Source organism: Monopterus albus, unplaced genomic scaffold (assembly GCF_001952655.1).
Source record: "Monopterus albus unplaced genomic scaffold, M_albus_1.0 scaffold150.1, whole genome shotgun sequence".
In the NCBI taxonomy this organism is placed as follows: Eukaryota; Metazoa; Chordata; class Actinopteri; order Synbranchiformes; family Synbranchidae; genus Monopterus; species Monopterus albus.
In genome coordinates this window covers 40,298-54,857 of record NW_018128030.1, presented here as the reverse complement: position 1 = coordinate 54,857, position 14,560 = coordinate 40,298, and the positions used below count along the sequence as shown (strand labels likewise).

At 42.3% G+C, this 14,560-nt stretch overlaps 2 protein-coding genes across 5 annotated transcripts in view; both read right to left on the bottom strand.

Annotated features, from left to right (window-relative positions):
• Window positions 1-28: 28 nt before the first annotated feature.
• spred3 (sprouty related EVH1 domain containing 3) lies at window positions 29-8,596 on the bottom strand. 4 transcript variants are annotated; one of them, XM_020614806.1, is made up of 6 exons: window positions 8,413-8,596; window positions 6,143-6,308; window positions 5,820-5,988; window positions 5,671-5,732; window positions 5,386-5,544; window positions 29-4,281 (listed from the first exon to the last, which is right to left on the bottom strand). In XM_020614806.1, exons 1-6 carry the CDS (start codon window positions 8,421-8,423, stop codon window positions 3,277-3,279), a joined length of 1,572 nt encoding a protein of 523 aa, XP_020470462.1. In that variant the 5' UTR covers window positions 8,424-8,596; the 3' UTR covers window positions 29-3,276. The 4 variants fall into 4 exon arrangements, with proteins under 4 accessions (XP_020470462.1, XP_020470463.1, XP_020470464.1 ...); XM_020614807.1 differs by lacking the exon at window positions 8,413-8,596 and adding an exon at window positions 6,658-8,403; XM_020614809.1 differs by having other exon boundaries at window positions 4,015-4,281; window positions 5,472-5,544.
• A 3,973-nt stretch (window positions 8,597-12,569) lies between these two features.
• psmd8 (proteasome 26S subunit, non-ATPase 8) overlaps window positions 12,570-14,560 on the bottom strand; it is a 4,607-nt gene continuing 2,616 nt past the window's right edge. The window contains exons 6-7 of the mRNA XM_020614755.1: window positions 13,986-14,108; window positions 12,570-13,462 (exon numbers count right to left, since the gene is read on the bottom strand). Coding sequence (XP_020470411.1) covers window positions 13,325-13,462; window positions 13,986-14,108 — 261 coding nt within the window. The 3' untranslated portion in view covers window positions 12,570-13,324. The remainder of the gene's footprint in view (window positions 13,463-13,985; window positions 14,109-14,560) is intronic.

Sequence of the window (14,560 nt, the reverse complement as noted above, 5' to 3'; positions counted from 1 at the left end):
TATACACAGCAAATACACCCAGCTTCTGGATGTATATATGTAGTAATAGGAAATATCCACATTTGTAAAAACTACCCAAGATATTTGTTCCAAAATGTAAATATATTATGGTGCTATTCAGAGAATGAAAATAGCATAAACCTTTGTTTATCAAATTCCTTACAGAGCTTTGTGGAACAGTTTCATGACGCGGCTTTCATACAGTGTTTGGTAAAAAAACAGTAAGTTAATGATATACACATGAGACAGAGGATGACACAGATTTAAAATATAGAGTGAGGGTTTAATAATGATACAAACCCACGATATGTAACACCTCAAAGCAGCACATTGGCACAAAGTCAGAAGTAAGACAGCACGGAAGATAAAAACCTGTCTCAAAAAAATAAAGAATCAGAATAAATATCTCAATAAATAAATAAACAGGTAATATCTCAATTACTTTGAAACTAATAAATACATTGAAAATATGCACATTGGCAGAAACCAATAACCAAAAAGTAAATAGTACTAAATACAGAGTTACTTATAAATAATAAGTTATTGATTACTCAAATCAAAAGGCACATTTATTAAAATGTAAGAATGGGGCCTGCAACTGTGATCGTATGACTGTCAGTACTGTACTCAAACACCATTTCTCAACCAGGAGTAGCAAACTGTGTGCAATGGCTTAACCAGTTCTGTATATCTGCACCATTGAGTGGACGTGTGTCTGTGTGTGCAGCTTTATGCTTGGCAGATCTGTGGGGATTGCTTGTGTGTGGGACAAAGGGTTAATTTATGATCAATGACCGACTGAACTTCTGTTTCCTGCCATTGTGACAGGATGTTTTTTTGTTTTGTTTTTTAAGTCGACCAACATCGGCCGAGGCTGGCCTGGTAGTGAAGACAAGTGTCCCATAACTAAGAGGTCATGGGTTGTGTTCATCAGCAGTCACATGTCCTAACTCCAAACCCCACTGCATGCTCATTCGCTTAAAGTCACTTTGGATAAAAGTTCTTGGCTAAACCTAAAATGTAAATAATCTGGTGAAGCTTCTGAAAGGTTCATTCTGCCATAATACAATGTCCACCAGATGATCCTTCATTTGAGATATGATGTAGTAAAACTAGTCAACACTGGGATCCTTATACAGTCTACTGTATGTATTCCTAGCTTTAATTTTAAAGGAGAATGCCACTGGATTGAAGAGAAATCCCCTGTCAGATTCGTTAGAATACCCCCATTCTGTGATGCTCAGTGCATTTCGTGAGTTATTTTGTGATACTTTGTCATTTATGTTTCAGTGTTCCTACCTATTGTCTAGCTCGCTTTGTGATTGCTCACAGAAAACCAGGGGCAGTAGCTGGTTCTCAGTGCGGGTCAAGAGACCATGAACAACAGTTACAGCGATATTAAAGCTTCAGTTTTTCCAGTAAACAAAAAAATATGATCTTGTAAATCTTGTGCCTGCATTGCATTTTAAGGAATTCACACAAAACTGATGTTTATAAATGACATATAAAGATTTGTGAGAAACACTGTGTTAATTAAATCAGTTGGAGCTGTGATGGAAATACGTAGCTTTTAATTCACCCATGGCCAGTTATTCACTTGGAGTATAAAAAAATATATCACCAATCTGCAAAATAGACACAGAAATGCAAAGTACATCACCAGAATCATTTTAAAAAAATGTCTTGGGGTATATTTATCTTTATGTCCAGCTGTAAACTTACAAAAACCTTCTTCAAACACTTCCTCAGCACCTTGGGTGCAATAAGAACTTGAAGGATTGTTTCTGAGTCTGCCACACCACCTCAGAGATTGCTAAGAAGCAGCGGGAACGTTTGAATAGGGTTATAGGGAGACTAAAAATAGCAGCTTTTCTGACTTCATACTTAAAGCAACATTGAGCAAACACATCTGCCACTGTGCCCAAACAAAGACCGACCTCCATTCATCTTTTTCAAGTTAATGCATCTCTTCTCTTATCACAGGGTCAACAGTCTATAGCATGCGCATTTAAAAGTCACACCTGTGAGCTATGTGCCGCTGCTCAAAGACAAGTCTGTGTTCTTTTCTACTCGATACCAAACACATTAGCATACTACAGGATTCACTTCCAACACTTTTCAATTTCTTAGTTTTTCCTAATGTCAGTTATTGGTACAAAAATATTCTTTCAATACATTTTTCATTGCACTCAATTTTTGGTGCAGTCTCATTCAAACAGACCGATTAGCACGGGGTCCTATTCTGTTTGTCTTTGGGGACTGTACAGTCATTGTGTACATTAGGTAGAATAGACTCGCTCAGAGGCCTCATCTGTAAGCACCTTGACTGATTCAACAAGTACAGTGGTGGGATGTGATGTTTTCTATGATTAATATTGAAAATACACGGAAAGATGAAAAACTGTAAAGTGAAGGTGTTTAATGTTCAACACACAATCTTGAGTTGTTTTTTTTTTTCAGAAAACAAAAATAACCTTGTGTTTGGTTACAAAGGACCATAATGAATCACATTATGATTTTTAAGTCTTTGTGGTTGTCATTGCAACTTCCCTTAATAATTGTCTCTTTGCATTTCCACTGTGGTCTACTACTTAACCAAAAGACAACACTAGTGGTCTCAGATGCTCATAGTTCCCCCCCCCATTTCCTAACCGGGGTTTGATGAGCATCTGAGGTAAAATTAGAGGTAAAGGGTGACATCTGTTCATCTGACTGATCAACAGGCCAACATGAAACAAATAACTTCCCCAACATCTCATGTTTGTGAATATGTGATAGTATGTGCGGTTGGGGGATTCTGTCATGTTTTACATTTAATAAAATATACCAATTAAAATTATAACAATCATATATATAAACAACTTTTGTTTTTGTGGGTTTTTTCTTAAAAAAACAGACATTTGAAACAGTGTACACATCATTGTTGCCTCCAATCTCTTTCTGCAGTAAAATCTCTGACTGCTAACTCTAGATCTGCCAACCCTCAGTAAACTATAAGGGCTATGAAGGCTCCAGATGGCTCCCACAGAACCTGGTCTGAGTGCAGTGCACCTTCAGCAGGCATGGACCAGTGCAGAAGGCCCCAGGTTGAAAAGAGAAAGAGTGGAGTGCAGTGGAAGGCCGCAGGGCTTCGGAGGGTCACGTCAGAGGTCTGGGTGCACTGAGAGCCCTGATCCACCTGCTAAGCTCCACCTCCTGCATCCCTACAGCTACTCTCCCCCCTTAACACCCAAACCCCTTTGGTCCAAAGAATCCCTCCCACCCCCTTGCCTGGCCTCATCGGACTGCCTTGTGCTTTCCTCCACAGCAGCCACACCTCTCCCCACACCGCAGACAGGCGCGCAAAGGCAGGTAGCAGCACATGCAGGGCACAAAGAGCGACAGGGCCAGGAGGGCCAACCAGCGGGCACAGCAAAGGGGGTGCGGGTGGCCCCCCATCGAGTCATCACACGAGCAGGGCTCCCAGAACTCTCCCTCAGAGTCTGACATGCAGTGGTACAGCAGACTCTCTGCACACCACACACAGGTCCACTGGCGCAGACAGTGCAGGGCTGGGTCTGGGGCATCTCTGCACCGGCCCCGCCCATTTTCTGAAGCACTGAAAACAGAGCGGCAGTACACACAGCGAGATGAGCATGACGATGAAGCCTGAGGACACGGGCTGTCGTCATCAGGGGTGATTACCCCTGGGTCGCCACTACTGCTGGCCCCTCCCCCTCTCTTACGAGTCCGTGACCGGGGTGTGGCCAGTGAGTTGAGGATGCAGCAGGGAGAGGGCGATCCTTTGCCTGTCTCCTGGGGCGAGCCAGCACCTGAGGACACACCTGACACAGCATTGGGCATGGACATACAGGTGGGCGACGATGACGACAGACGCTGGGAAGCTTTACTGTCAAGGCTCACTGTCACGTCGCAGCCTGCCGTCCCCACTCCGGCCAGCTCCTTCTCAAAGCGGACCACACACAGCTCTGACTTGTCCTGCAGACTTCCTCCACCGCCAACAACCACACCACCGGTCAGCCCCCCAACCATAGTCCTGGTGGCCCCTGCCCGTCGGTAGTCCTCATAACCTCGAGAACCCCACAGGTCTTTGCAAGGATCCACACTACGTAGATCTCCTTCCTCCAGCAAGGAAATGGTAGGTGAGAGGGGGGACAGAGGAGATGAGGCTGGCGGGCCCACAGGAGGAGTAGGTGGAGCAGGCGGTGGTGGCGGGGGTGCTGGGGGATTCAACACAGCCGTCATTTGTGAAAGCTGGTGCTGTCCCGGCCTGGTGTGGATCTGTGGAGAGGGTGTAGGATTACAGACTGAGGCAGGAACACTGTGTACTGTGGCAAGGATTACAGAAGGTTGTCATCTCGAGGCTATCTGTAACTGCTGCATACATGATCCAAAAATCCCACATTTAAGATGTCATGCTGTGGAATGTCAGCAGTTTATTTTGATTTTCCTTTTACTTGTATAATAGATACATTTCTCCACTGTGGATATTAATATAACCCCTCATTTCCATTGGATGTGGCTGCATCTCATTCTGTCTGTGACGCGGTTTTGATCCGTCCTCTGCAGGGCTTCATCCCGCACCAGGAGTATCTGTGGAGCGGCTTGTGGTGGTTTAGATTTTTTGTGTAGGCTATTTTTCCTTGTTTTATACAATGGATAAGAAGGCTTCATAGTTAACTGGCTTATTTTTTTCTGTTTTAATTGTGTACAATGTTCTTATTTCCTACTTTATTGTGCTGTAGCCTACAGACAAAGACTACAGTTAATGGTTAAATTTCATTTAACAATGACAGTAATGTCATCATGAAATGTGGATCAAAGATGTGTGGCTGTGTTTTAGTTATTAAAAATACATCCATCCTCATAATTATTTCATATTTATGTTTCACATGACTTGTTGGTAGCATATAACCAACTTTTCTCCCCATCACCCTGGTGACAGGCATTAAAGCGCTACATGATTGGTGGATTGTACTCTTTTCAGAAGCATCCTAGAAGCGACATCCATCAAAAATAGACTAGAACTGTATCGTTAGCGAAGCGGAGAGCCACTTCTGAGACGCATCGCAGCTGTGCCCGGGTAGAATCACAAGCGCTGACTATACTGGCAGCGATCAGCTCCGGTCACAGACGGAATGCGACGCAGCCGCACTCAGTGGAAATGAGGGGTAAGGGTGGGGATAGAAGGAAAACAATCAACCTTCCATGTTTTTTTTATTGCTTGAATGGTAATCTTATTTTATGGTAATCAACATTAAAGCTCACAACAAGAACACATCCAAAGAAATCAACTGACAATTAAATCTACGTGTCTGTTACTTCACATCTAGTTAAGATGGTGAAGTACCAATGATGGATTTGGAGCAGCAGCTGTTGTGCTACCTGAGCAGGTGTCTGAGTGGTGACAGCATGGCTGGATCCAAAACTAAATTCTTCTGACCGCACGAAGCAGGTAGATGAGGACTCACTCGTCACTATAGTGATGGGTTTGGGAAGCATCTCCTTTCTGCTGTTGGATGACGACTCGCTTCCTGTATGGGACTGGCAGAGGCTGCATGTCATCCCACAAGTCAGAAACACCAGTAACTGCACTGGAGCCCAGTGGCAGTGTAATCTGGCCCTTTTTAGAGAATAAATGCTCAAGCGATGAGCTGCTCAGATACTCACAGCTTGTCCATCATCCTCGGTGTCGGCCTCTTCTGGTGTGGAGGATGAGGGTGAATCTGAGCCTTGATAACATGAAAGGAGAAGATTCAGACTTTCGTGGACTTCTTCTAAAGAAGATTCACACACCTAATGAAATCAGGTAACTCTACCTCTGTCAAGCTTGTCTATGACAGCTTGCAGCCCTTTCTCAAAGGAGATGGCATCAGCAGGACTCTGGAACGTAAGGCCAAACTTTCGATCCTCTACTCGCCAGTGATGGAAGATGGGGTTCACCTTGTTGTACACTAACCCCTTTTGCACTGCACACTCCAACACTGGCTAAAAACAGAAATAGCAATCCCGTAACAGAACAAGTCAGTTTACATCCCTTCCTGAAGCAATGCCCCCACATAGCATGAGTCTAGAGTCTCTGGGTAGTGTTGCCTTGCAAGGAGGCACTAAAGACAGCCATAACACACACGCACACACTCACTGCTCGATCTCGTAGCCGTTCTCCACGGATGATGTATTCTCTCCGCCCTCTACCGTCGTGACTCCGCCCCTTACATATGACCACATGACTGAGGCCGCCACCTCCAAGAGGCACCCAACCGCCACTGGAGTCATCACGTGTCATCACCACCGCACGAACACGCACACTGTCGAAGAAGCCAAGAGAGTGAGCGGAAGTCCAGGCTGAATGACAGTGATAAGCATACGCTGATGTACACATTAATTCAGTTGAAAGCACAGCGGCGCAGGTCAACTTCCATAATACAACAACGCAGAGCTAATTTCAGTGTTGACTGCAAATGATACCAATGCAATTATTAAGCTAGCCCCATGTCCTGCGTAGGCGGCGGCCATGAGTTGGGTAGCGAATGTGTGGGGCGACTAATCAGACGTACATTAGCAAAGCCTAGCTGGTTCTAATCCCCAATGTCTTTTCTCTTATAGAAACAAATAGTATTTTGTTTTAAAACACTTTAAATAGAGTACAGAGCTCACATTTGTGTCTTGTCCTTGTCCGTTTACGACTGTAGCATCTTCTTCGCCTCGAGCGGGCGCCATCATGCGACGGGGACTTACCAGATGGCGATAGCCGCTTTTTTAAATGAGATGTTGGCCTATGCTTTATTAAACAAATCTGTTTTCAAACTGTATTATTCGGTTTTGAGAGAGAAAAGCTATAAGGATGAGGCAGGGCTATATGTAGCCTACGTCAACACCCGTTAAAGAGCAGCGGATTCCCCCGAATGGACTAAGATGAGATGGTGAAGTTCACACAACCAGGACAGATTTGACAGCTATAACTATATGACCTTACAACATGCAGCTCAATGGCATGTCGTCCAATAATGGGCCTTTTCTAAAAATCTAAAGTCACATGATTTAGGTAAATTTGATTTTAACTGGCGTGTGATGACGGTGAGAAAAATGAAAAATATGCTAAGACATTTTTTGATAGTTTGGCTGTTATCTAAACGTCTCTGCCGAGAGGAGCGGATTAAAGCTGGGATGCTGGGCGCACGAATGTCTGTAGGTTGTATGCACTAAAGATAAAGGAACTATGGAGCAAATGGATAGGGAAAGCCGGCGTTTAGGAGGAGAGAGATGGCCAAATGGGAGGAGGGAGGGAGAATGAGTGTGTTTCCCAGATAGATGTATCAATGAACGCACCCATTCGCCATCAGAGGCCCCGGCATTCTTACAAAAATAAGCTCTGCCCTCGCCAGTCGCCTGAATAAATCGGCACCGCAGCTCGACGTGTGCATGGACGCATGCACGGCCGCGTCTTTTTCATACTTTCAAATCACACAGAATTTTAGGCGTAATTATTGCAATTATTTTCCCAGACGCCGATTTTCCCCATTCCGCCCCTGCTGCACGCACTCATTAACACACCCCGATATACTGTTATATTTTTTATGAATGGGATGGAGCACGGCTGGATTCGACATCGCACTGCGCGTTAGGCCTGTAGCCCATATTTCACCAGAAAATCTATTAGGCCTAAATACAATATAATCGAGTGTAAAAAGGGGAAGGAAAAAGGAACGAGTGGGTGAGAGGATGGAGAGGAAACAAGAGATAGGGGGAGGGGGGCGATTAGAAAAGGGAAGGAGGAGAGGAGGGGTGAGGATGAGGGAGAGCGAGAGAGAGAGAGAAAAAAAATCACATTTCATTCATAAAGTTTGGCTTTAAAAATCATAATGAAACCCCGAGACACGTTGATAAAAATCACAACGCCTCCATCCCTCCCTCGTTTTACTGTAGCCATGTCTTGAATGACGCGATTCTGGCCACAAACTCGCCATATTTCGTCTTTTTCCCTATACATTTTACACACTGACTGATTTCGTGACTGATTTTTTTCCAGTCGCTAACCACGCATCTAGTTTGGAATTGTTGCATAGTTTCTGTTGTTTGTTCAGTGCGTTTTCATTAATATTTTTAAAATGTTGTGCGTGAAGATGGTGTGCCAGTCGCCCATAAGCACAGGTCCACATTTAGGTGGCTTAACATTTATCACATATTGGCATGGATGTATCGGAAATGGGGTGTATGCTGTTGATTCAACACTACGTAATGGTGTTTTTATTCTCGCCAGCCTGCGAAATTGTAGAGCACCGACTGTGATAATAGTGCATGGTGCTGCATTGGTGTAACCCTGATGGCGGTGGCGTTCGTTCTATCCGTTTTGGTGGATGGCTGAATACAGACAATATGTGCAATATTAAAAATGAAAATGTAAGGACTTACTCGCCCTCCATGGCTCGGTGTTGCCCGCCGCTTGCAGCAGCCCACCCCAGGGTCTCCTCTCTCTCTCTTTTTATCCTCCTTTCAGGAAACACTCAGACTCGCTCACATTCTCTCTCTATCTGCTTTCATTTTCCTTATCTTTCTGTCTTTTCCTCCCGCTCTCGCTCTCTCTCTCCACCTTGATGTCGTTTCGGTGTATTCCCTCCCTCTCTCCAAATCACTCCCTCGCTTATTCCCTTTCTCACTCTACCTGCCCTGCCAACACATACGCACTAATCATTGACAGCATCGTGGCTTTGACTCTGCTAGAGTTTCTCAGTGTAGCCATGTGATATTAAATTATTGAATCCGAGGACTGAGTTGTTGATGTATGCAGTGACGTGGGTGGTAAATGAAAAGGTGGGTAAACCATCAATGACCTCCGGCTGATCCTCTGAATATCACGGGCCAAAGAAATTCTATAAAGCAAATGTAATACAATGGGTAAAATAAAAGCAGAAGTAGCCCATTCAGCCTACATCTATGCTAGCATTTGTTTTTACATTACAAAAGCACAAACCTGGTTCATTGTTGTGTACCTATAGGCTAATTTATAGCACTGTATAGCCTAATATTTAGTTCCCATCATTTGCAGGGACTGACCACTGTCTGGCCCACTGTCCTTTAGGGTCCCATCGTTGGTGCTGGTAGTGACACAGGTTTCAGCACCATGGACAGCAATACCACCCCAATTAAAAAGACGGAATCTTCCGCTTTAACAAACAGTACGTCTCATTTGGGGCTTGAATCACACCCACTTAATGATTACCCCGTTTGCATAACCCTGCGTTTGCAGCTGGACTAAGCAGAAACTTATGCTATATTATTTTGTGGTTACTTTTCTCATCCACACATTTACAAACGTAAATGTCGCATACGCATAGGCTAAATGATGCCCTGCCTCCACCCTACATTTAAAGAAGTACAACTACGAAACCAGAATGATTCGAGTAGCGTGGGCTATCTACATTTCATGAATTATTCACACATGGAGCAGGAATCTACTGTAAATGCACACACACAGTACCCTACAGCCCAACTGTGAGAAAGCACTGAGGTCACGGGCTATTTTCTTTTTTTCTTTTCTTCTTTTTTTGTGCAATTTGGCTTAAAAGTCGTAAAGTAACGGATTAAACTTAGTTAATTCAGTACAGGCTAATAAAGTGCTATGAACTTAGGTGATCATTCTCCATCACAGTAGTGCCAACACTTCCTACACGGCTTCTTCTGATTCAAGTGCACAAGGTCCCAAGTTCAAATCCCGCAGCCTAACATACGACCCACATGTGTTAGTTTTATACCCTTTATACATCTTTTTAGTCAATTTGCACCTACTTTTAATTGGTTTGTGTATTTTTTGTTGTTTGGCATTTCTTTGTGTTGTCTCTCTCTTAGTTATTCTGCATATAACTAGTCATTTCGCTGTCTTTAGGGTCTTTTCTGTCTCCTTTTAGTTGGTTTGTGGCTTTTTTAGTAGTTGTCTCTCTTTGTAGTGTTTTTGGAAACAAAGTCTTGAAAATAAATATAAAAAATTACACAACTGTTCCTTTAAGCTTGTTAATAGCAACTATTTTGCAGGATATCCGAATAGAAAGAATGGGTATTCTACTGTCAAAAAAGACGAAACAAAAAAGTACCAGTTCAATAATGATATAAAAAAATGGTATCACAGAAGAAGCAGCAACTAAAAATGACACTGCATTAAATCAAATGATTTCATTAGAAACCCCAAAAACACTCAACTTGGTAGTAATTAAATGGAACCCAGTAATGAAGCAATGCTCACAAGGATGCACCAAAACCCTGATGTTGACACTCATGAAAACAGAGCAAGGCAATAACAAGGCTATGACCAATTCACAGGATGTCAACCCAGTAAAATAGTAGTGACTCAACAACACACATACCTTGCACAACCTAAGGACAAAAAGACCAGTACTCCAAAACTAATGCTCCAGCAGGCTACACCTGCTGGGTACACACGTGGTGTGAAAAAAAAACTGCAGGTAAATCAGATGGTCTATCAGACATCTTAGCAATTTCAGAATGTGTCTGTAAACTTAAGACAGTAGCAGTCAGTGTCTCCAGAACGAGTGCCACAAAAGACTAAACGAACAGCACCAGTGCACCAACAGACAAAACCTGTACAGCAGCAGGGAAAGGGAAAGGTGATATTTGGCCATACTCAGCCTGAGTAAGCTAGAAATTTCACACCTTTCACAGCAGAAGCCTGAAGCTATGAAAAGGGTGGTTGCACCCTGTGACAAGGGCATGAGGACGACTGCAGACCCCGTCCATAACACAGTAGTACCTGCCTCAGTCCAAATACTAGCTCAAGTGCTCTACAAAGACACCTCACCTCAGGTAGAACACAGGTGAGGTGTGTGCACATAATACTGTATAACACTGACATACAATGTTGACATACTGTGTTCAGTGCTGTCCCTACTGCTGCCCCTCGTCTTACACCCTGTTCAAGAATACTATAGTGCTGTCAGGTTATTAGTTTAACAAAGCAGATTGTATAAAATCTGTCATGCCTTCCTTTATTCCCATGTACAGTCATAACACCGTAAATCTGTATAGAATTGGTAACTTATCAAGTTATGTCTGCCAACTTCAAAATCTTTTTCAGTAAAGAGCAGCAAGAGATGATCCCTCAACTTCTTGCCTCTGAAATGCAAGCACATGTATGTTGTACACGCAGAGAGGTGGTCAGAAATGAGCCCCCAGAAAACCAACACACTGAAAAAGCAGAGGCTCAGACAAAAGCAATGATCACCAAATTACCCTGTGAAAAATCCAGTTGTGCTCCACCCAGTGTGAATGAAGCAAGCACTGACTTGACCTTCTGTACAACAGACAGGGCTCACAACATTGCACAGTCAAACACATCCACAAACCCAGGTTTTTTGGATGTGCCTGCCGCAAAGCCTATAGAGTCACCTGACCACTCAACAAAAATGTCAATTCAGCCAAAAGCTGAGGTTAACAATGAGGAAAATGTACTACACAAACACTGCTTGAACCATAACAGTGTTACCAATGTGATTTCAATGGACTCTCAATTTTACTTCATCTCCAAATCAGAAAGAAGCTGTGAAAATACTGCCAAAATGAGGCTAAGAAAGAGTAACAAATAAATTAATGGCTCAGCCAAGAGTTGGCAGCAAGAGCTCCCAGCAAACAGCTGCAGAAACTGTCACCACTGTGCCAGAGAGTTCACCCCAAGGTTGCACTGCCATGGAGGGAAACACAATTAGCCACACCTAGCACCTCATCCCAACCAACTGTGAAAACACTTCCTCTTGTATACAAAAAGTCAACATAAAACCAGTAGAAGCAAAGGTCCCAGTAGTGGAAAGGGGGCCTACAGCTGCCCCAAATATGCTGATACTCATAACCCAACAAGTGTAGCTGCAGAGACAAAAGTCATGTTAAAACACCAGTGTAAAACTAAGGTTTCCCTACCTCAAGATACCGCTGTTATGCCAAAGAAAGAATGCACACCCAAAGCATTAAATAAAAAAACCTCAGATGAATACAGGAAATGTCACTTTGAAAGAAGAAGTCAGAAGCCAGTGCTCCTCCAGTCCCTCCTGAACACAAAGTCTACATCGAGGGTCGCTGGCACCAGTTTACAGTGAATCAGTCCTGTTCGCGCAAAGTGAGCTGTCACCAAGGAGAGGTTTGCCACCAAATGTCAGAAAGTGGTGAGCAGTGCATTACACTGCAAACTGTTTACAGATGTAGGCAATGATGAACTGCATTTTTATTAACTACTACACAAACTTAGGAATCAAAATTAAGTGAACACTGTTTTGCTCATCTTGATATTTTGCTTTATTCTCTTTGTTAAATCAGTCAGTGACTCTGTCCATCATTTCCATAGGTGTGATGAACGCTCAACCTACAAGCATGAACCTCCTTGGCTTGATTAGAACAGAGATGGATCCAGAATAATAGAGGAGTTTCTTAATAAAAATATAGAATAAGAAAAAAAAACATTCAAAATATTGTTAACAGACATTCTAAAAATTATAATTTGGTGTAAACGATTCACTTCCTATAAAAGTTACCAAGAGCTGTAGTATAAAAATGCACAGTCATTCAGAAAGTTTAGTCTCTGAATCATTTATTTTAGACAAAGATTTGCACTGAAAGATCAACTGGATTACAAACCAAACAGGGAGGAAGAGGCATTACCATCTAGAAAACACAAACTTCAATTGCAATTCTGTCAGTTGCTAGGATACAAGGCAAGGGCAATACATTTCTGTGAGCTCGACTAAGGAGAAAATGAACTTTGTATACAAAAAGAGTTTACTCAGATTTGTGGAAAATTTCTGTTGTGTTCATAGTTTTGTGTGACACTGAAAGGCAAAGTCACAGGGGGGTGATGTAATGAAATTTCTTGGAGTTGTAAAAGAGCTGCAGGCCAAGGATATTAGAACCTGAAGTTCTTGTATTTGGTCAGCAGTTGAGGATGGCCAATAAAAAGCTCAACATTAATGTTGGACAGATGGCATCTTGGATAAAATAATTAAAAGTAACATTTAACCTCTTGAACTTCTTCAATGAAGGTAGATAGTTGCTGCTGCTGAACAGACTGGTCACCTGTTGTGTGTTTTGTTCCCCATCCTTAAAAATGACAGCACACTGCCAGACAGAAAAACCTGAAGATAAGTAAGAATACAGGTAGAATAGATGCTGATTGATCTTTGAGGTATGGGCAACAAATCAACCACTCTGGCAATAAATGAAGTCGTATTCCTCACGGAAACTGCATTTGTACTGACTGGATGTATATTGGATCAGCTGCGTGTGTGTCTGAGTGCCTTTGTACATGGTTGAGTGTGTTCCTGGGGGCGGATTACACAATCATTTCCAGCTGTCGCGCATATTCGATGACCTGTTGTGCCAGCTCTGTTGAAGGGATGGTCACCTCCTCTGTCCGCTGCTGCTGACTGGTGAAAGAGTAATAACCATCTGGGCTCAAACTCCATCCTCTCTGAAATAATATGACAAGAACAATATGTTTTGTTTATTTGTTCTTGTATGTGCTAGGAAGGAGTTGTTGTTGTTTTTTTCAGTTTTAAAAATTGAATCACAAGAACTCACTAATGAACAGCTGAAGGTTAAAAATTAAGTTATCTGTCATTGGGGTGAATGCCTGGAATTTTCCACTTTACCTAAATTGTTATATTAGCTTGGACCAATAGATGCTGTCCTTCACTGGACTTGATCTTGTTAAAAGAACCCTAACACACTCTTGCTATTGTACATATTTTCACATATGTAAAATTACAAGCATTTTCAGGTTCTGCCAACACAGGCAGATACTGTACATAATGTATCTGCTCTTCATATCTGCATAAGTATTTGCTCGGTCTTAAGACAAATTATGTAGAAACATAATTATGTTTGAAATGCAGTTTTAAATACAGAAACTCACATCTGCAGAATCATATTCTAATCTCTAAATACAACCTGACTTATAATTCAGATTTGATTCCCAAATTAACCATACATACCTTCTTGGCATACTCGGTCATCTTTTTTGGAGAACTGAAGAACAGCACACGGGTGGCTTCACTGAACTGGATCTGTTCATATGCTTTCTCTATGCAACCTGCAATCTCATCACTGCAATTTAAAATGTCATAGTTTTAGCCAAAGTTATCTTTAAAAGACATCTTAATTTGTCAGACATTCTATGTTTCTTCTGGTCAGTGTGTGGAGTTTACTAGTTGGATTGCATAAACCATCAGTTTTGTTACTGTGGTTACCTGCAACTTAATCTTTCTCACTAGTTTTGAAAAGTGTTTTAACTGCTAACAGTAACTTCACTAACCATTTTGTTTTAATTAGCATTTTCCAACCAAATATATTCCAGTATTTGTCATGGCCTTGGTGTTACATAAACAACATTTTCAAACCTCAAGATTCACTGGAACCTTAAATTAAATATAAAATGGACAATTTGGCTCACTTTCGCTGGAAGAACAAACACGTGCATTGGTTACAATACAGGAAAGGAATGCATTAATGAAACAGGTGCTGAAGTGATAACAGGAATGGTTATCATATTGATCCTTACCGAATTGTG

What these genes read in the sequence shown, in the direction of transcription:
- spred3 (XM_020614806.1), bottom strand. An exon ending in CATAGACAAGCTTGACAGAG is followed by an intron (nt 5,733 to 5,819) that starts GTAGAGTTACCT and finishes CATGTTATCAAG; the next exon opens with GCTCAGATTCACCCTCATCC. An exon ending in CCACTCAGACACCTGCTCAG is followed by an intron (nt 4,282 to 5,385) that starts GTAGCACAACAG and finishes CCCTCTCCACAG; the next exon opens with ATCCACACCAGGCCGGGACA.